The 20,998-nt window shown below is 42.7% G+C and overlaps 1 protein-coding gene and 1 long non-coding RNA gene across 6 annotated transcripts in view; one reads left to right on the top strand and one right to left on the bottom strand.

The window, feature by feature from the left end:
- The window catches only part of plekhh1 (pleckstrin homology domain containing, family H (with MyTH4 domain) member 1), a 123,192-nt gene that overhangs the window by 7,784 nt on the left and 94,410 nt on the right, over positions 1-20,998 (bottom strand). For all 5 annotated transcript variants that reach the window (XM_034235261.1, XM_034235260.1, XM_034235262.1 and 2 more), the window contains exons 3-25: positions 20,236-20,298; positions 18,618-18,767; positions 18,439-18,522; positions 17,626-17,707; positions 17,004-17,183; positions 15,750-16,447; positions 15,166-15,244; positions 13,648-13,739; positions 12,911-13,058; positions 11,943-12,079; positions 10,996-11,106; positions 10,695-10,781; positions 10,122-10,283; positions 8,418-8,498; positions 6,875-7,054; positions 6,668-6,779; positions 5,830-5,942; positions 4,564-4,740; positions 4,308-4,405; positions 4,015-4,192; positions 1,678-1,833; positions 891-988; positions 493-634 (exon numbers count right to left, since the gene is read on the bottom strand). In XM_034235261.1, the coding sequence (XP_034091152.1) occupies positions 493-634; positions 891-988; positions 1,678-1,833; positions 4,015-4,192; positions 4,308-4,405; positions 4,564-4,740; positions 5,830-5,942; positions 6,668-6,779; positions 6,875-7,054; positions 8,418-8,498; positions 10,122-10,283; positions 10,695-10,781; positions 10,996-11,106; positions 11,943-12,079; positions 12,911-13,058; positions 13,648-13,739; positions 15,166-15,244; positions 15,750-16,447; positions 17,004-17,183; positions 17,626-17,707; positions 18,439-18,522; positions 18,618-18,767; positions 20,236-20,298 (3,408 nt within the window). The remainder of the gene's footprint in view (positions 1-492; positions 635-890; positions 989-1,677; positions 1,834-4,014; positions 4,193-4,307; positions 4,406-4,563; positions 4,741-5,829; positions 5,943-6,667; positions 6,780-6,874; positions 7,055-8,417; positions 8,499-10,121; positions 10,284-10,694; positions 10,782-10,995; positions 11,107-11,942; positions 12,080-12,910; positions 13,059-13,647; positions 13,740-15,165; positions 15,245-15,749; positions 16,448-17,003; positions 17,184-17,625; positions 17,708-18,438; positions 18,523-18,617; positions 18,768-20,235; positions 20,299-20,998) is intronic.
- LOC117558832 lies at positions 9,693-11,142 on the top strand. The gene is made up of 3 exons (XR_004570880.1): positions 9,693-9,845; positions 10,108-10,438; positions 10,953-11,142. It is a non-coding gene; the product is annotated as an uncharacterized LOC117558832 (long non-coding RNA).

Here is a 20,998-nt window from a genome sequence, read left to right as displayed (position 1 = left end):
AATGCATCTAACGTTCCGCTGCTCATTATAATAAAAAAACAGAGCATTAAACAAACCATCATATGCTCTTACTTTGAAATCATGCGGAAATGTCGTCATCAGAGAGTAGATTTTAGCCGAGACCGGCGGAAAATATGTCTAAAAATTCCGTGTGTGTAAAAAGACGATCCACGAGCAGAGATTTGAGATCCACAAGCGCATTTTTGGTCGACAAATACAAAATGGATTCACAAATGCCGGATCGAAAGTTGTAAATGTTAAAGAGATATTCACAGATCTTTTTTTTAATTTGTGAAAATATTTAGCGCATTTGCAGATCCGTTTTACACTTGCAAATTTACTTGTGAGTTTGAAAATCTTTTAAATGCATTTGTGGATTGTGTTTTACATTTACAAATCACATATTTACACACAAATTATTTTTATGTTCACACAAATAATTATGAGACATATCTATGCCCATAATAGTCCCTCGACATGTTGCTTACAGACCTGTGCCATGAGGGCGGCCACCTCCAGAGCCAGCTCTTTGTTCACAGGGAAGTGGCCTTGCTGCACTTCATCGTTCACCTGGTACGCCAGCAGGAGGCGCTCTCGCTCCGTCTCTCCTTTCACCTGACCTCTGAAACACAACCTGTGCATGCGCAAAGGAAGAAAACATGTCAAGAAACGTGTCTTCCTGGAAGAGGCTGAAATGATACACTCTTCACTTCATTTAAAAGTTAAGGAAACTAATCCCAACATTTCAAATGAATCAAAAGGCAGAACACATCTTACATCACCATCGTTTGATGTTGTCAAGCCTTTTATTTAAACAAATGAGTGTGAGTTCATAATAAAAGATGCTGAGGTATTGTGTTTTAACAAGATGATGCAAAAGGAAATCCTACCTGCTTTTATATGTGAGACGCACAATCCGTGTCCCCTCATTTTTCCCAGGATGCAACTCCTTCAGGGCCTGCTCCCACTTTGATATGACATCACAGATCTGACCAAATGCAAACAAGTCATACTCCAGTCAGACAGTGACATCACTATGTAACACTAACGCTTCTATTGGCTAGCGCTCCAACACAATGTACGTGTTAGGCTAAGGGGCGGGACATCTTTAAGAGGTTGACCAATCACAGCAGAGCCGGCCAGCTAACCAATCAGAGCAGACTGGGCTCTGGTTTCAGACAGAGGGTGAAAAGAGGTAGTATGAGAAAAATAAAGAGCTTTTTGAACATTAAAGCATGGAGACATGTCCCAGTAGAGACACAACATACTGATATCAGCCTGAAAAGGAGCTTAATAAGGCCCCTTTAAAGTCTGAGTATTGAAGTTGCAGCCATTAAAAACACGAGTAAATAATGTAGATTACTGCAAAAGTTGCATAATGGTGTTACAGTCTGTATTGTGTGCTGGCCTGGTCTCTTTGGGCTGGTTAAACACAATGGAATAGTTTTAGTAACCAGAATGAAAATGAAGTGAAAGCACCACTTTTATTGTGATTGAGTGGAATTAAATTACAGTGTGAGGCTTTGGTATGCTGCAGTTTAAAAACCAAAGTCCCAAAATGGTTTGGACAGCCTTAATTTGTGAAAATAGTTTTTAAAAACCCTCTGTTGTTCCTCTACAATGTTAAGAAACATGAGACGGATGATGGAACCCCTGCTCAGTGAGCCTCAGTGATACCTTGGCAGACGGCAGCAGGCAGTGCTCCAGGTCCTTCCCCGATGGATCGTCAGTGAAGAGAGCAAAGCCCGACAGCTGAGGCTTCCTCACACAGATCCTCTGGTTCAGCGTGTGGAGGAACTCTTCCACTGTGGTGGAGCCGTCGAAACCCACCACCTACATGAGAGTAAAAGACATGTCTGATTGATGAGATGAACCAGAGCCAGACTCAATGTTCCTGCATTTATAGTTCAAACTGTGCAACCTAATAGCAAGTGCAGCAGTGGATTAGACTTGCAGATGTATGGTTTACGGCAGCTGTAAGAAGGAGTTGAGATAAAAAAAAACAGCCATGCAATGAGAGTTGTGTTGTTTCAGGTACTGGTGAGACGATAAAATATGATCCAGGACATCCAGGCTAAGTAATCGATTCATGAGTTTGGAGCCAAGGCACATATGCGTCAGGACTTTACAACTCTGTAAAAGTTACTATGACAGGAGGAATGATTTTATTGTCTGATTCCCAGGTGACGTTGCATTCCAGCAAAACCTTTTTGTTGCTGGACATAAAAATAAACATCTGCTACATTCAAGCCCTTTTCGAACAAGTTCACATTAAGCCCATCAATGCCAGGGATACTTTCTGTATTTTTTGTTTTGGCGTCTGGGGCAAGTTCTCCTGCACTAGCCCATTTTTACCTGAAGGTGAGCTTGTTGCATCTACCACACCCCCTCTGGATTGTTCTCTTCAAACTTTACCGTGCAATTTTCTATAATCGGATAATTTCTCTGAACCCCAAGTTTCTTTTTCATCTTGAGCATCGCTCTAGATCAGTGGTTCTCAAATGGGGGTACGCGGACCCCTAGGGGTACGTTGGAGTACTGCAGGGGGTACGTGAGATTTATTTTATGTTAATGAAAAAAACAACATAAGTAATGCATTTAAACAAACTACTAATAGTAGATTAACTACTTTATTCAAAGGTTTACAGTAATTCTGGATAATAAAATGTGGAAAGTAAACGGGGTGCTCTCTTTTCCTCTCCCTCTCTCTCTTTTTTCCTCTCCTGACAGCCCGTCAGTCTCGTGCAGCTCGCTGAACCTGTAATAAGTGACCCGACAGTAAAGAATAAATATATTTATAACTAGTTTAGCTAGTTCCAGAGTACATAAACTAGTTAAGTGTGTTAGGCCTAACTCAGAGTATTTAATTTTGCTCCACTCAACGGTCCGTCACAGCGGCGGAGCTGTGATCATGCAGAGCTGCGTGTTCTCCGTCAGCAGCAGCTGATCTGATCTCTGATCTCTCTCTCTCGCGTCCGGTTAGACTTCACTCGCGTTTATGTCCAAATCTATCAGATTTAGCTAGTTCTAGCTAATGATATGACTGCCTGCTTTTCAAAGGACCTAAACAATAAGCGTTGCTTGGCAACGGCGTGTGGCCGCAAAGTATAGCATATGTTTATATGAGGGGTCAAAATCCCATGCTCATAAAATGCTCATATATTTTTCTCTTCATTCCCCACGCCCCAAAATAAATAAATAAATAAATATACCAATTTTAGGAAAAGTAACGAAGTTTGAGCAGTGTGGGTTTTATATCAACAGTTACACATATTTCAAAACCCTAAGTGTAATAACCGCAGTTGCCTCATGTCAGAATAACAAAGATCCTCAGTGAAGCACGAGCCCATGTTTCACTACATTGTAAGTACAACTTATTAAAAAGATCAGTTCAATGCAACTAATGTCGTCTCAGTGTTATTGCATGATGTTAAAATTGGTTTGCCATGAATTTAGTGATGGATTGTAAACATTTTAAATGTAGCATTTAAGTGTTTCTCAGTTACAATGTTGTTGTTTTAATAAATCAGACTCTGATGGTGCAGCGCTGTACTGTACCTCTTTATATAGGCATTGTTTCCCTAACAAATTGTTTTTTGCGCTGATCAGGGGGTACTTGGCTGAATGTTTCAAAGGGGGTACATTATTAAAAAAAGTTTGAGAACCACTGCTCAGATAACTGATACTGTGTCTCTATGGTCAATCCTACACGGTAATTTCTCTCACTACCAGAGGGGGGAGACAAATATACCAAACTCCAGCTTTTAATATGGTAGTACCATCAACATGCGTTCACATCTGCAGGTATAACATGACGCTGTTACTTGTAGGATAAGATACACAACAATCCTCTCCCTTAAGGATATTTGCTGTCCAAAGTGCATGAGTTGCAGGGATATTAGACGAGGTGATTTGCTTCTGAAGAATAGAAAATGTAAATGGTGTCTTTAAGATATAAACAAGAAAAAAAGACAAGGTAGCTACAACTTTGGTAAGACATGTGTTGTGCTTTACCTGGTAGGTGTTGTTCATGAAGTGCACTGGGATGCTGAAAGGCAGTGAGTGGTGGTAGGGGTTTCTCAGCAGGATGGAGACGATCTCCATTCGGGAAGGTTTGGCCTCCCTCTCTCCGTTCTGCAGTGTCCGCTCCACAGACCTCTGACAGTACACGGCATACTTCCCCACCTCACTCCTGTGGGGGGGGAAAAGGGGATAGAGATGTAAACAATCCAATAAAAACTGCCGCACAGCTGATTTGTTGTTGTTGTTTTTACTTTGAAGGGTCAGCTACAGGCTTTAGACCTTACTTTGGGTCGGCGTTGCGCTGCAGGTACTGTTTCAGGTACCACAGGAAATGTTGCTGAGGCAGGAACAGAGCCACACACAGAGACAACAGCTGCCAGCACTGCAGGAGGACGTGGGGAAAAGAGACCATTTGTAATATACAGGATCTTTTGAAACCTTTTCAGCACTCTGCTTCATATTCTGAGTTAACAAGCCTAGTATGGTCATATTATTTTTGATTAAAAGTTCAAATACATCAAAATCAACCTGCAGGCTGACCTGTGTGAGGGAGTAGTTGTGAGGTGTCCGGCGGTTGGTCTGCTTGATCAGCTGACAGTAAACTTCATTCTGCAGCTCGGGGTGGGTCAGGCACACTTGCAAAGCATTCTGGGCCAGCGAGGTGTGGTAGTCGACTGAAGGAGACTCAGCCAGGACGTTGATGAAGAGCTGACAGGACTGCAGAGATGAAAATACTTCTTAATATTTTACATCTGACACCAACTTCCAGAGCACTAACTGTTTAGTCCTAATTATTAAAATATATACTGTAGAGTAATGAATTCAACATTCTGTCATTTGATTTTACATTAAGATAGTCATCACTAATTTCTGCATTTAAGTTGCATTATCGTGTCACTTTATACATGACAATAAAACCTTAGAATCTCCTTTGAATCTACCAGCAGGGGGAGGCAAGTACACACCGGAGACTAAGAGTTTGCATCTTAAAATAACCCTAACCCTAAAACTCCAGGTGATGATAAACCAACAAAAACACATGATATGAGGTCAGTATGAGCCCTAATGTGTATGTCATTATTATTTGTCTTTATCCAGTGGGACAGTTGAAGACAAAAGAACCAACTCGTCAGATTCATTAATACTTCAAAGTCCCTAGACTTGAAAAGTGTGTCACTCCCATTCACTGTGTCTCTTTGTGTGTGTTGGGTCTGTTTTTAAGGCTGGCTGGTCAAAGAGAGAGCCGATCCATTCAACTTTCCATCCCATAGTGGAGCGTCTGCAGTGGGGGTGGGGGGGGAGGGGCTCCTGGGTGGGCGCACTGAGGGCCACAGAGTTGAAAAAAGAGGAAAAGGATCTAGCATCTTTCCTACAAGGTCCCTGTTCTGCTCTGATCTTATTTCTCCTCCCCCGTCCTGTAGCTTCCATTTCCATATCTGCCACTCTGAGGACCCTGACCCCCCATGTCTCCTCTTTAAAGGGTTGCCTTTCACACTGCCTGTCAACCGGAGGACCGGTTAGCCTCAATCAGAGCAGATAATCAAGACCATTATCTCTCTTCCACACTTTTAATGAGCTGGGGCCCTCGTCCTCAAGCCTTTGATCTGCTTTTGAGGCGGGAGGGAGGAGAGGAAGAGGGTCATAGAGCGCATCCAGGAGAAGAGGGGGTAATGGGAGGGAGGCTGGATGATGCCTTGCGCAGACTCTCACAGAAGAGGAGAGAGGGATCCGGAGAAAGGTATGAAAGGAAATGGAATAGCAAGAGAGAGACAGAAGGAGGGGGGGGGGGGAGGTGGAGAGACGGACCTTGAATAGCTTGAGAGCTTCAGTCTGCAGAGCTTCAGAGGGCAGAGTGCTGAGAGGCGAGTGCAGACCCTCCTTACAGAAGCTCAAGGCCTCGCTCTTCCACAAGGAGGATTCTGGGAAAAGAAGGAGAAGCACACACATTGAAAACACACACACACACAGGCACAGACAAACACAAAGATTGAGTTTCAAAGCCGTAATGACTCGGGACAGCTGAAAATCTCAAATTCACACACACTGCGCTGCCGTCGTAAACACAGTCTGCAGCGTGGATTAAGACCGTCACACGGAGCGGATCAAAATAACACGGAGCATGCTACTGACTGCATTTGTCTCCACTTATAGAGAGAGCGTAAAGCCTTTCAGTCTACTACACATCTACTGTGTGTGAGGGTTATACATATCTCCAGTGCTGACTCTATGATATGCAGTGTTCAAATGTGATGAAATGTTTTTATGTACTCTGTACCAACAGTTATAAATTACTTTTAATGTCACTTTTAGTTCAGCATCAAAGCTACAACTGAGGACGCTGAGGTTGTGCTATAATGTATTTTTTGTGTGACGTTGTAGCTTTTAAAGATGGAGAATTAAAACACACAACTGGTGGTTATTTCACAGGATGATTTAAGATGTTTAAACCTGATTTACTTATACTTTATTGCTTAAAGGCAAACTAAATAAGTACGGCTAGGTTTTAATATTGGTGCATATTAATCACTTTACTTGAGGGCGTGTAAATATGGTTTGACCAGTTAATTAGTTACTTAGTAATATAATAGATCAAAGTAGCTTCTCATTGCTTATACATTAATATACATGACATATGATTTCTCACCTGGGTCTCCCTCTGCATCGAGGAGTTTACCGATCAGCTGCTCGTACTCTGTTCCCACTTTAAAGTTTGCACAGCTGCCGGCAGCCACTGTCAGGTGATACAGCCATGTGTCCTGAGTGGGGAAACAAAGCATGACGTCTTTAATCAACCCCATGCCTGAGGATGCTCACATCTCCCTATATATCCATGACATTAATGCAACATTACCTTCTCCTGCTTGGTGCCGATGAGCAGGTATGTAGGACTCTGGTCTCGGGGTTGGACCACTAAGGTGCAGTGTGAGGAGAGGAATCCTCGATTGCCGGATTCATAGTCCTCATCCGAGTCACAGGAGCGATCCACTTCCTGTACGGAGGCGGAGCGTATCTGCAGCTGACCCAGAGGCAACTGAGAGGAACAAAGTAAATCAGTAAACAGGGAATTAAAGTAGTGGGAACTAAGATAAAACAACGTGTGGAAGTAAAGGAACAAGCTCAATCACAATCAGAAATTCTGTTATCCAACAATCTTTACATTGTTTCAGCAAAGATTTAGGCCAGATATATAAACACAGAGGTAAGCAAACATTCACATCAAAATTGGTTCACATTAATTACAGTTGCAAGAAAAAGTATGTGAACCCTTTGGATTCTCCACACATAGCGTTGTGTGTTCCTTCCAAACAACTCAACTTTGGTTTCATTTGTCCACAGAATATGTTGCCAGTAGTGCTGTGGAACATCCAGGTGCTCTTTTGCAAACTTCAAACGTGCAGCAATGTTTTTTCTGGACAGCAGTGGCTTCCTCCGTGGTGTCCTCCCATGAACTCCATTCTTGTTCAGTGTTTTACGTATCGTAGATTCGTCAACAGAGATGTTAGCATGTGCCAGAGATTTCTTTAAGTCTCTAGCTGACACTCTAGGATTCATCTTTACAGGGCGGCCACTCCTAGGGAGAGTAGCAACAGTGCTGAACTTTCTCCATTTATAGACAATGTGTCTTACCGTGGACTGATGAACATCAAGGCTTTTAGAGATACTTTTGTAACCCTTTCCAGCTTTATGCAAGTCAACAATTCTTAATCGTAGATCTTCTGAGAGCTCTTTGGTGCGAGGCATGGTTCACATCTGGCAATGCTTCTTAAGAATAGCAAATTCAAAACTGGTGTGTATTTTTTATAGGGCAGGGCAGCTTTAACCAACACCTCCAATCTCGTCTCATTGATTGGACTCCAGGTTGGCTGACTCCTGACTCCAATTAGCTCTTGAAGAAGTCTTTAGCCTAGGGGTTCACATACTTTTTCCACCCTGCACTGTGAATGTTTACATGGTGTGTTCAATAAAAACATGAAAACATATAATTGTTTGTGTGGTATTAGTTTAAGCAGACTGTGTTTGTCTATTGTTGTGACTCAGAAATCCAGGTAATTCCAAAGGGTTCACATACTTTTTCTTGCAACTGTGTATTAGCAATGAGTAGCAGTGATACAAGTAAAAGTACTGTGTTAGCAGCCAGTAATCACATTTTTACATACATTTTATTTTTACGTAAAAATAGTTACACTGACATAATAACACCTTATTTCTCTTGTATAAGCAAAAGCTGTAACCACCGGTCCTCTATTGTGAAAAACCTATTATTCTGTGCAGATCAAGAAAACCACTAACAAGTATTTATTTACAAAATCTTTTCTGAGGAAGGTTTTCAAATAGTAAAAAAAAAGACAAAATGAAAAGCAAGCGTGGCATGTTATGAGAAAGGAGTTATATACCTTGTCTTCCTGATTACGATAGTAGTAGAAGGATTTTCCAACCAAAGAACACCACACCAGCTTAGAGTGTCCGTGTTTGACCTGAGACAAGAAATCAGACAATGGTATGAGAAAAGTATCAGACAAAAAGCCCCAACTCTACCTGGCCGATTTTCCAAACAGAAGCAAAAACATGACTCGTGCTTTTATTGTTTTGTATCCTTTGAAACTGAGACAAAAGACATTTAGAAAAGCTAGACAGATGTTAGTCCACATCTGATCAGCAGATGTCCCAGGAGCGTCCAGTAAAGTATGTGAGACAGCTAACTTCATATCCACACTCGCACACCTTCCCTGTAGTGTGTTATATAGGTTTTTTGTGCATGTATATGGTCTGCAAAGGCTACAATCCCTGTGTTCCCTCCAGAGAGAGTTTTCTCTTTGACCTAAGATTTTCATCGTCATAACTACACTGTAGCTATGTACGTATGACTAATAAAAGCCTTGAACCTTGAAAATCTCCCCCCCCTGCCTGAAAAACCTCCATTGGACACCTTTCTTTACCTCCATAACAAAGTGACATCACTATGTTATGGAGGTAAACCTATTGGCTAGCACTCCAAAACATTGTACGTGTTGGGCTAAGGGGCGGGACATCTCTAAGCGGTTGACCAATCAAAGCAGACTGTGCTCTGGTTTCAGACAGAGGGTGAAAAGAGGTGCTGCAGCACAGGCAGTATGAGACAAATGAAGAGCTTTTTGAACATCAAAGCATGGAGACATGTCCCAGTAGAGGCCAACAAACTGATATGATTTTGAAAATGAGCATAATTGAGTTCCTTTAACCAGGAATGCAGCTTTGGGTGATCATGGAACATCACTTTCAGCAACAGTCCTCTTTCAGAGAGTTTAAGAAATGTGAATGTCGTCACTTGTGGATGCCGTGGACCCAGAGCCAGCTGTGACCTCAGAGGGTCAGCAGCGCTGAGAGTCCTGTCTGAACGGAGATCACGTCATGAGCAGAAGATCAAAGACCACTCTCAGGAAGGGATTTGGGGTTTGGTGAGAGGCTGTCAGTCATCCGTCAGAGACCCATCACTCACACCCGTCAGATGTTTAAGTGTCTTAAGTTAACCAACAGACGGGAGGATAAGGGAAGGCAGGGAGCAGAGGAGGGAGGAAGGGAAGGAGGTCTCAAGCATTCCAGCAGCTCAGGCCTAACAACCGTGTCCCAACGTGAAGGAGGTTTTCAAGAATCTGCTTCAAGTGCTCCGTCAAACCCTCCCCACTCCGACGACAGACACTTCTATATCTGTCTGAAAGAGACGTTGGGGCTGAAAATGAGTTCTTTCCGCCATCCTCTTCAGCTGGCTAATCTATACCTCATGCAATGGAAGTGAATATCAGTAAGGACTATTCACCTAGAGTAACAGACCAGCTAAAAACCAGGTAAAGTTAAATACATTATTTCAGTAAAAACTGTGAAACAAGTGACTTTGTAGGGAAACATTATTGTAGCAAGTCTGAATTTAAGTGTTTTCAAATGCTATAAAAACTTGAGCTATAAAAATCAGTTTTTCAATTAGCAGAATTGTTTTTGTTTATAATCTATTCATCGATAAAGTCACTTTTTAAGCAAACTTCTCAACTTCCTTCTCAAAGGAATATTTTCATTTGATATCACTTACTGTATGCAATACCAACGTTTCAGGGTCTCTAACTGACCTTTGTGAGCCAGCCCCTCACAGTGGGCCTGGTGGTGGTGGTCTCCACGGTAACGGGGCTGCTGGCCTGGACTCTGAGGATGTTCTGCAGGACCCGGATCCACTCCTCCAGGATGTTGGGAGAGTCGGCGGTCAGATAGAAGGTCTTCTTCTCTGTGATCAGCTGAGTGGACGAAAAAAGGGAGAAATATGGGAAAAATGCTTCAGCCGAGCCCGAGACTGAGATAGTATCATCGTGTCAGAGGAGATGAGAATCAGCATCCAGGGAAACATTCCAGACCAACGCTATACCTGATGTCATTTTAAGCTGCTCCTCTGGTATGCAGCAGTAAAGCTCCACTGTGATGCAGCGCTATAATAAGAGTGCTGGGGTGTGTGAAGCTGTGTGTGTCCACTTACAACTCATGCTGACATTATATATATCGTAAATCTATAAAAACTACTATTGTAATTCTTTACATAACCTGTAGCAGGGTGCAGCGTAATTCATACCCTCCGTCTTAAAGTGTTCTTACACAACTTCAAGAACTGTTTGGATAGTCTTCTCATGATTTAAGGTTTGTTTTCCACTTACTTGAAATGTCTGAGCTCCTTCTCCCCGGACTATACTGCAGGACGAGTTCAGCTCGATCTGACCCTGAGGTTTCCTGATCACGTCACTCTAAAAACACACACAAATACACAAGAAACTTAACTTCTGTCCAAAATTATTTGTATGAATCCAATCACAAAGTTTGTAATAACAGTGATGTACATGGGTATTTCAGCTGCAGCCAACGTACACGCAAACACACAACATGCTGAAATATTCGTGCAATGTTTTTCTGTGCAGACAGCAAATCCCTAGAAGGAAGCAGCAGCCGGCTCACACTCACAGGAGATTTGTAGTAGAGGATCTCTCCGTTCCTCAGGATGAACCAGCGGCGTTTCCAGGCCTTCACCTGACTGCCCATCTTCAGCAGGTACCCCGACTTCTCCAGCATCTCCTGCACACACACACACACACACAGCTCAGAGGTCATTCAAACACACCCGACTGCTCAGACGTCATTCAAACACACCTGACTGCTCAGAGGTCATTCAAACACACCTGACTGCTCAGAGGTCATTCAAACACACCTGACTGCTCAGAGGTCATTCAAACACACCCGACTGCTCAGAGGTCATTCAAACACACCTGACTGCTCAGAGGTCATTCAAACGCACCTGACTGCTCAGAGGTCATTCAAACACACCTGACTGCTCAGAGGTCATTCAAACACACCCGACTGCTCAGATGTCATTCAAACACACCTGACTGCTCAGAGGTCATTCAAACACACCTGACTGCTCAGATGTCATTCAAACACACCTGACTGCTCAGAGGTCATTCAAACACACCCGACTGCTCAGAGGTCATTCAAACACACCTGACTGCTCAGATGTCATTCAAACACACCTGACTGCTCAGAGGTCATTCAAACACACCTGACTGCTCAGAGGTCATTCAAACACACCTGACTGCTCAGAGGTCATTCAAACACACCTGACCGCTCAGAGGTCATTCAAACATACCTGACTGATCACACTAGATCTGCCGAACTAAAATTGTTTGCTGGTCATTATTTATATAGATTCAAAGGCTTTATTTGTCACATGCAAAAAATAGCTACAGCAAAAGTTTTGTAACGAAAATCTTGTGTCTTAGGCTACTCCAACAATGCAACGTACGATATTGTGTACAGAAGAAAAAAGACATCAAATATTAAGTTAAGTGAAACTGCGGCAATGACAGCTGAAGGCCCTTTATTTTAATAATAATAATAATAAGGAGTCCACTCACAGGCCCAGTGCTCTCGCAGGAGTAGGAGGAGGTCCGCTGGACTTTGTGTTCTGGTTCAGAGTAGTCGCTGTCCAGGGAGTATGCATCTGGAGGAATGGCATAATCGCTCTCTGAGCTGATGGAGGACATGGACACACCTAAGAAAACAGGCACATTGCATATGTAAAGGTACAGAAAGTTAAAAAAGCAAACAAGGGATAAAACACAGAAAATAAATGATATACATTTCTTGATTCAGAGCCAGCGGGGAGCAGTAGGTTTGAGACAGAAGTTTCCCAAATGGAAAATCCAGACTGTGAAGTCACTTTGAGATATCATCAGTACGTGATGCTCAATGCATTCCTGCAGTTACTCTGCATTGAGTTGTGAATGTCTGCAGATACTGAGTGCTCTAGTCTGCTTTCCCTTCTTCTAATTCAGGTAGTGATTTCAAATGTATCTTGGTACTTTCTGTCCTTCCAATGCAGATTCTTCAAACTGCATACCATTCTGGTGAGCAGACACAATTCTGTCTATTCTGTGTTGGTTATCTCTCTGTTTGAATACAAAATAATGGGGCAGAATGGTGCTCAGTCTGTCACAAATTATTTTACATTTAACTTAGCTTTTATCCAAAGACAGTGATCATACACCTTTGGCCATGCCTACAGGAGCATGTGTTCAGTATCTTGCCCAAAGACACTTAAATGTCTAAAAAGGTCGGGATAGAACCACCGACCCTCCGATTGGTGGAAAACCACCCCCTGAGCTACAGCCATAGTTAAGGGCTTTTTAATAGCAGGAAAAAGTGTTCATTTACAAGTATGCATCTTTGCAGCATGAACTGTAATTATTCAGCTTCTCCACAAACATCCCTCCTTTAGCACTTGATCTAAAATGATTTATCTCACTATCTGCTTTGTCCCTAATCGTTTTAAAGCTGTGTGGTTTTCCCTCTCTGAAATGGTCTGCCCTGTGCTCCTCCTCACCTCTCTTGGCGGCTCTGGGGCTCCCGGGGACGCTGCCCTTCTTGTCTGGGATCAGGATGGAGGTGCGTAAACTGGCCAGAGAGCTGCTGTCGTCCTCAGACCCGGAGTCATCGTCAGGCAGAGGAACGCTGCTGATCTGAGTGGCTTTCTGAAACAAACATCGGAAAGAGTAGAATTAAAGGTCACCTATTCTGCAAAATCCACTTGTTCATGTCTCTTCTACATCAACACGTCTGTGTAAAGAGACTCTGAAAGTTTGAGGAAAAAAGATTCTCTCTCTTTTTGTCCTGATCCATTTCTATAAAAGCCTGTCTGAAAATGAGCTGATCAGATTTTGGCCACTTTATGATGTCATAACGATGTTTTGTCTTGTGTAACCATTAGCCAATCACCAACCAAGGTAAACCCCCCCCCCCACCTTATCAGCTGAATCTCCTCCTAGAGCACCATTGAGTTCTTTGTAACCAAATATCTCTCAGAGGGGCGTGGGGAGGGGCTCCTTATTTTCATCTAAAGTAACAGACACAGAATCAGCACTTTGGAAACAGGGCTGAAACAGAGGGGATTATGGGATGCTGCAATGATCTGTTTGGTGTTTGGAGCCAAACACTTCAGAGACATGTTTTGTACATATCTGAGAGCTATAATATATTGATGAAAAACAGTATACTAGGGGACCTTTAAGTAAAACACAACCTAAAACAATAATATAATAATAACAAGAATATTTCACTCACCCCTTTCAGTGTGGTGTAGACCGGTACATTGATATTCTTGTAGATCAACTGGGTGAACGGGCCTGCCGCTGGATATTGGGGTAAAGTGGACCCTGCAACATACACATTTTTAATTCAGAATGTATATGTTTTTACTGTTATTTTCTTATGAAATCTACACAAAACATAGCAGAGCATTTGTTTACAATATTTAAAATGTGTAAATATTTTAAATATTTTAAATATTTACACATATATTTTAGTAATGGTGTAGCTAGTTTTAGCTTACTCCAGGTACCGTGTAACTGAAGTCTTATTTAATTGTTGATTATATTTCACATCCTTAATCCAAATCTGCAAAGTGACTAAAAGCACAAATGTAGTGGTCACAAATGAAAATGAAAGGAAAAAAATGCCATTGTAATTTTTATGTCTGAATAGCTGCTAAGGAGGAAAAAGAAAGTAGATCTTATGTATCTATTTGAAGTGACATCCACCTAGGAGGTAATGGTTTTGGTTTCCCAAGCAGGATAACAGAAGAACTACCGGCCTAATTGTCATGAAAGTGGGTGAAATTATGTAACATGGGCCAAGTAAGAACCCATTAGATTTTATGGTGGATCAAAATCAGGAGGCGGATATAATAATTATATTTCTTTTTCAATGATATTGAAAGACAGGGCATTTGGCCTTTGAGAAGGTCTTGGCTCTCAGAGTGCCACACATTTGCAGCAGGAGGAAAGTACACGAGGGTTACTGAAAGATAAGTAGTCTTGAGCATATTCTTTTTTTAGATCTGGCCCTTTGTATTCAATTTGAGATCTGAACGCTCCGACAGATGCACCTTAAGGCACAAACATGAGAGGAGGCTGAATGAACCACTTGGCAGTCAGAGAGCTGTCAGACCTCGCTGTCTGCATCCTGACAAAATAGAAGATGTCGGGACAGAACGCACCGCAGTAATTACACCCAGACCACCTCCTTTCATCGCGGCTGATTAAAAAGCTGCTTCTCCCTCAGCCCCTCTTTATCCCCCCCCCTCTTTAAAGAAAATAAACGGAGCCTCCTGAAGAGAGAGCGGCCCACACCTGTGCAGGTGTGTGTAGCCTCTGGCCGGAGGAAGTGACATCAAAGGCGGCTCTGACGGATCCAAACCAACCACACAGCTGAATGACATGTCACTTCAGAGTAGGGACTCCTCTCTACACCACCCAGGCTCATGCAGAGTTATACACGGCTTTATACGGTCTTAATCTATTTTAGCTTGTTTGAATTACTTTATTCTTAGATCTTTAATGGCTTTTTTAATTGTCCTTTAGATGTCCTAAATAATGTTTTTCTTTTGAAATGCTTTTAATATATTAAATTAAGGAATTGTAATTGTCTAGTTGAAATATGCAGTATAAAGAAACTCGCCTTTACACATGATAAACTTATTTTTTCTTTCTTTCTATTTGCATTAAACGGACAATAAATGGATGTTAAAGGAAAGTGTATGTAAGTGAATGAGTGGCTAGTTTCAGTCTGTGGGGGACTCACCTCGCCCGGGGCCCCTGGCTCCAGGACTCGCCTCTGATACTCTCATTCCTGATTTTGCCACAGCGTAGATCCGACTCTCCTGCAGAGAGAACAAAGGCAGTTATATTCCCCCCTCACTCCACTCAAACATTCAATATAAACACTTTCAGACGGTACAATATTATGTCGTCATTAAAGGAATAACATTTCGGGAAATACCCTAATGTTCACAGTTTTCAGTACGATAGATATTGCTCTCATAGGGGTATGGTAAATCTGAAGTTATACTGCTACCAGCTGGTTAGCACACCTCTACAATACAACTCACTTATTTACATATTATATCTTGTTTGTTAAATCTGTGTGAATAAAACTATTTGTAATGTTACAGAAGGTATTGATGGGAATATTTGTAGTAGTTTCTAAAATTGCAAATGTCTCTATGTGCTAAGCTAAGCTAACTGACTGCTGGTCGCTTCATATTTACTGTACAGACATGAGAGCGGTATCAACCTTCATCTCTCAAACATCCTAGGCTCCGGGCAGTGACAGCTACAAAAAGATATTGCTCATGCTTGCATGTAAGACTCAAACAAGACTCATACCCATGAAGGGAAGCGGTGTAACGGAGGTGTTGGCGGAGGATCGAGCTGATCCTGTTCGTCTGGGAGTCCCACGGAGGAGGAGACCCCCCCCCGGCACAGCTCCTCCAACCCAGACCCCTCCACCACCCCGTCCATGCTGTCAGGGAGCCCATCATCAATGTCCGTCTCCTCCACAACCTGCGAGAAGGGCGAGGTGCCCGAGCTCTTGAGGGTGGAGCAGGTGGAGGAGGGGCTCATGATGTCGATGCTGACGTTGAGCTGGTGCAGGCGGTCCAGGCCGGGCTGCGGCTGGCTGTAGTGCTTCTTCACCAGCTGGATGCTGTCCCTGGGGGTGAGGGGGGTCCGGACTTTAGGGAGCGTCATGCTGGCGCCTGATTGGTGAACTGAAGGATTGGGGAAGGGGTTGTTGGTGGAGGGGGAGCGCGACAGGAGGGGGCTTTTGGGGGTTATCCTGAGGGACAACTCCGGGGAGCTCGGGCCGTGGGCCATCTCGTAGGCTGAGGAGGAAGAGGAGGAGGAAGAGGAGGAGTGGAGGCACTGAGAGCGGAACTTGCTGTTGAGCTCATCGGAGGAGTTGTCTCTATCAGAGCCTCCTGCTGGACCCTTGGGGACCACCAGCTGCTCGGGACCACTGTTAGACACCGTGTCATGGGCCCTCAGGTCCCCGAGACAAACCGCTTTACTGCTCTGCTTCACGTCTGAGGAGACACAATCATAAGATTTGAGAAAAAGATAACACGGATGAAACAATGTTTAAGGAAATATTTGTTAATTCTTATGAGTAGCAGAGTGTGGAAATGTATCGTGTCACATATACGTCACTATATAAATATGGATCAGAAAATAGTTGATATGGTTTTTTTGCTTTAATATTGAGTCATTTTAATAAATCCAAGCAGAATACCCACACAAAGGATCAACTTGTTGACGATAAGAGATGCGTTTAAGAAAGTTATTAGTGAGGCACCAGATGATGATAATTATAAAGATTAGTGTTTCAACAATAAGTTATTTTTGAAAGGTAATTTATAAGGAATGCACCAGGATTCATGAAAATGTTCTATGGTTTGAGATAACATGTGTTAAAATGCTTGTAAGTTTTTATAAACACTACTCTGTAGAATAAGCAAAACACTTGGGAAATCTTCAACTGGATTTTGGTAAGGCTTTGTTGTGTTCCAGTCATGTGATCGGCCACATGCCTCAAAAGCTTCCTGCTTCCTTTCCCCAGATGATAAAGTAAGTGCAGCACACCTGTGGGCGAGGTCTTGATGTGAGAGGCTCCTCGGGGGCCGGCCTGCCTCCAGCTGTCCTCCGGTGCAGGTGGGGTCTCGGGGCAGCTGGGGGGAAACAGCGGGCTGCTGGGCACCAGGTGGGTATCCATTACAGGAGAGGTAGCAGGAGATCCAGAGGAGGCATGTTTCTCTAAGAGAGCTGCAGGAGAAACACAACACCTGTCACTCAGTCTCTCTCCACTGGAGCTCTGGGAACATTTCGTAACAGAAACATTCAATCCCTATGTGTCTACATGACCTTTTACTGTACAACCGCTAAAATAATACTGACAATATCTGCTATATTTGAGCAGGAAATAGGAGTGCATTGCCCAAATTTACTTTATGAATTGTAATCTAATACTTAACTACTGGCTACATTTACAGCAGACATTATATTTTAAAAATAGTTTATTTACTATTAGTGTTGGACTCTCATAAAGATCGTGGATGGGAAAGGCTTAGAAAAAACATTTATTTGTTTGGATACACACACAAAGAAAGTAGTACCCTGTATAGTATAATCACACTTGAAAGACATAAAATGAAAACCTAAAAGCTTTTCACTCTTTCCAAAGGAAGTTTCTTCTGTCGGTATTTACCTTGTAGTTTGTCCTGCAGCAGCATTATCTGTTCTGTCTGCTTCAGGTTGGCCATTTTAAGCTTCTGGTTCTCTTGCTCCATCTGCAACAAAGCACACGTAATTATCTTAAACAACACTTTTTACACAACGTTTATAGTTGAAACAATAACATCTGTTTCTATCTTTTAAATTAATATTGTAATTTGAGTTTTTATGCAAGTGTTATGACCATACTTGCCAACCTTGAGACCTCAGAAATCGGGAGCATTTCAAAACGACCGCGGAAGGGGTGGGGGTGCGCCGGAGCTGTTAGAACTGTTAGCGCCGGAGCCTCGCAGCGGGTTAGAACATCTACAAATGCTTATTGTAGTTGCAAGTGCACGGCCTTGCTGCCTGTAGCACTATCCTTGATGGAGCATATGTGTGGTAGAGTTGACCATTCTTGTTGTTTTCTGTGACTATCTTCCTCTCCATTCTGAACACCCTCTCACTCTCAGTTGCGCGCGCTACTAAAGAGACGCGCTACCATGGAAACCAAACAATGATGTAGCTTTATTAAAGTCCGAGTGGAAACAGTTGTGAGTAAATCGGATTTTTGTCAGAAATCGGGAGAAATATGACCCCGGGAGGAAACCGGGAGAGGGCAATGAAATCGGGAGGGTTGGCACGTATGGTTATGACTCTTAGAACTACTTAGTTACAGAGAAATGTGTCTTCATTTCTGAGTGTTTATAACCAGCTATATTTAAACATTTCTTGTTTCCACAGATGTCGTCTCTCAGCTGGGTGGGCTTCCCTGAGTCGGGGTGTTTCTCTACACGTGTGAGCTTACCTCTTTAAGCTTAAAGGTGACCCAGTCTTTAATCTTGGCCGCCTTCTCCTCGATAACTTTGGCCTCCTGGGCTCTGACTAAGATCTGCAGATAGAGAAAACAGGGTTTTGGGATTATTTAACCTACACTGTAGGAACATAAATGGACATGTCTTTCTTTATCTGATGCTCCATCCTTACCTGTTTTTCCAGCTGCACCTCTAATCTCTTTATCACAGTATCTTTTTCTTGAACCTGATTGGTCAGCTCTTGATACTTTCTGTACAACGAGCTCTCTGATTCGCTGGTTTGTATGTTTGCAGACTTCAGCTTTTCTTCCATGACATGGATCTGAAAAAGCATAATTAGAGGAGTTAATTCACGAGCACGCTGCACGGCCAAAAGAAAGCTCAAATTAGCACGCTCCGTTAAGTTTTGATAGACACCAGACAAAGTTGGGAAGAAAACACAGAGAACACTTTTTGCTAACTCAACACAAGAAAAGGCTTTCTAAGCCCTCAGGTATGTGTTGTTTTCAAAGAAAGGGCACCATTAAATGACCACCTACAGAAAACACCTGGAACGGCCAGTAATGACAGCAAATGGGAGAATAAACACAACAGCAACAGAGACAGAGTGTGTGTGATATCTACTGTAAGCTATTTATTATCCTTTGCTTAGTCCTAGTTTGACTTCTACTCTATTCTAGATGAACACAAAATCTAACTTTCTGACTTCTGGATCCCAATTTTAGAATTTCTTCTGATACCACTCAGCTTTACATGAAAATGTATTTTTGAAGTCCACTTAGTAGCTTTTTCTAGAGTTTTCAGCCATCTTAATATTACGTTTTTTACTTTTTTAAAAGACAGTTCCAGTTTTTTACAACTTGGCTGTTATTTATGCAGTTTTCGGTTAAGCCCACGTCACACTGCCCGAAATTGACACCAGATGGACACACGATAAAGGAAATGTTCAAATTCGGCTCTGATCGTAACATCGGGCCATTCGTGAGGGCATCTTAAGCCATCGTATGACCGCCGGTGGAATTTCTTAGGCTCCGGCAGCAACTTTGTGAGTGGCAACTTCGTAAGGCACTCGTGAGGACATCTTGTCAAATCGTGTCATCTTCTTGTTATCATCGGTGCCATCGGGCATTCGCCCTCACTCTGATCGGGGCGAATGCCCGATGGCACCGATGATAACAAGATGCCTTCACGATGGCCTTACGAAGGGCAAAATTGACACACGAATTCAACACGAAAATGAACCTTCGGCAATTTTTTGGCATGCCAAAGATTTTGTCACCGCTCACGAAGTTGCTGCCGGAGCCTAAGAAACTCACAATTTCATATTCGTGTGTCCATCGCGTGTCAATTTCGGGACAGTGTGACGCGGGCTTTATGGTTTCCATCAGCCATGATATCAATGTTACCAAAATATTGAATAAAATCTAAGCACTTAGAAAAAGTGTGACAGCAGAGTATAACATGGTAACAAACACAAGCCGTTTATACAGGTTGTAAACAAACAGTTTATAGGTAAATTAGCACAATGACAAGTAGTGGTCAATTTTACATTAGATTTATTTTCCAAATGCTCTTGTCCAAAGTAGGCTGCAAAAAGAGCACTCAAACTCAAAAGGATGAGTGTTATTGATTAACATTTTAATTAAAAAGGTTAACAACTAAGAAGCAAGTTAAGCTAATTTGGAAGTCTGTTAGAAACCTGTGTGATCATGTGACCACTCGTGTTTCTCACCCTGTTGGACTTCTCTTTGGTGATATTGTGGAAGTATCCTTTAATATTTTACAAGCACCTGTTTCTCAGCACTCTCAGCTCGCTGGTCAGACTCGATCACCCTCTGCTCCAGCTCCTGCATCTGGGAGAGAGACAGAAGAGTAACATTTCATTTAAGGAAAGAAAAACATCTACTGTGCAGCCAAGAGCGACAGGTTCAATGACCGGCTACAGAATGACTTATTACACCGATAGACCACCAGGCTCACACACACACACACACACACACACACACACACACACACACACACACACACACACACACACACACACACACACACACACACATACACATACACATACACACACACACACACACACACACACACACACACACACACACACACACACACACACACACACACACACACACACACACACACACACACACACACACACACACACAATCCTATAATCACTGTTGCCAAAGGGAAGACATTTAACAGATGAATGTAGTGGGAAGCTTTAACAAAGATGAGGAAGAACACAATTATTATGAAGAACAACTCGAAGAATGAAAGTGGTTGAGAAAAAAATGGAAATATGATTATTGCAGGAAAAAAAGAGGGTAAAGCATTAGCCGCGTCAGACAGAAGAAGCAGCGCAAGAAAGGTCATCCTGTGTAAAAATTAAATAAGTGACTCTTTAACAAGAAGAGGCACTTTAGCACAGAGAGCGGAGAGGCCCTCAGGAGGCGGGACCTCTCTCCAGCGCTGCTCAAACACAGTGTGATGAAGAATGCTACTATGTGTGTGCACAAGCTTGCGTCACCTTTTGTGCAA

This window comes from Gymnodraco acuticeps, unplaced genomic scaffold, assembly GCF_902827175.1.
Source record: "Gymnodraco acuticeps unplaced genomic scaffold, fGymAcu1.1, whole genome shotgun sequence".
In the NCBI taxonomy this organism is placed as follows: domain Eukaryota; kingdom Metazoa; phylum Chordata; class Actinopteri; order Perciformes; family Bathydraconidae; genus Gymnodraco; species Gymnodraco acuticeps.
Note: the sequence above shows the minus strand (reverse complement) of the source record. Positions and strands in the feature narration are given on the sequence as shown.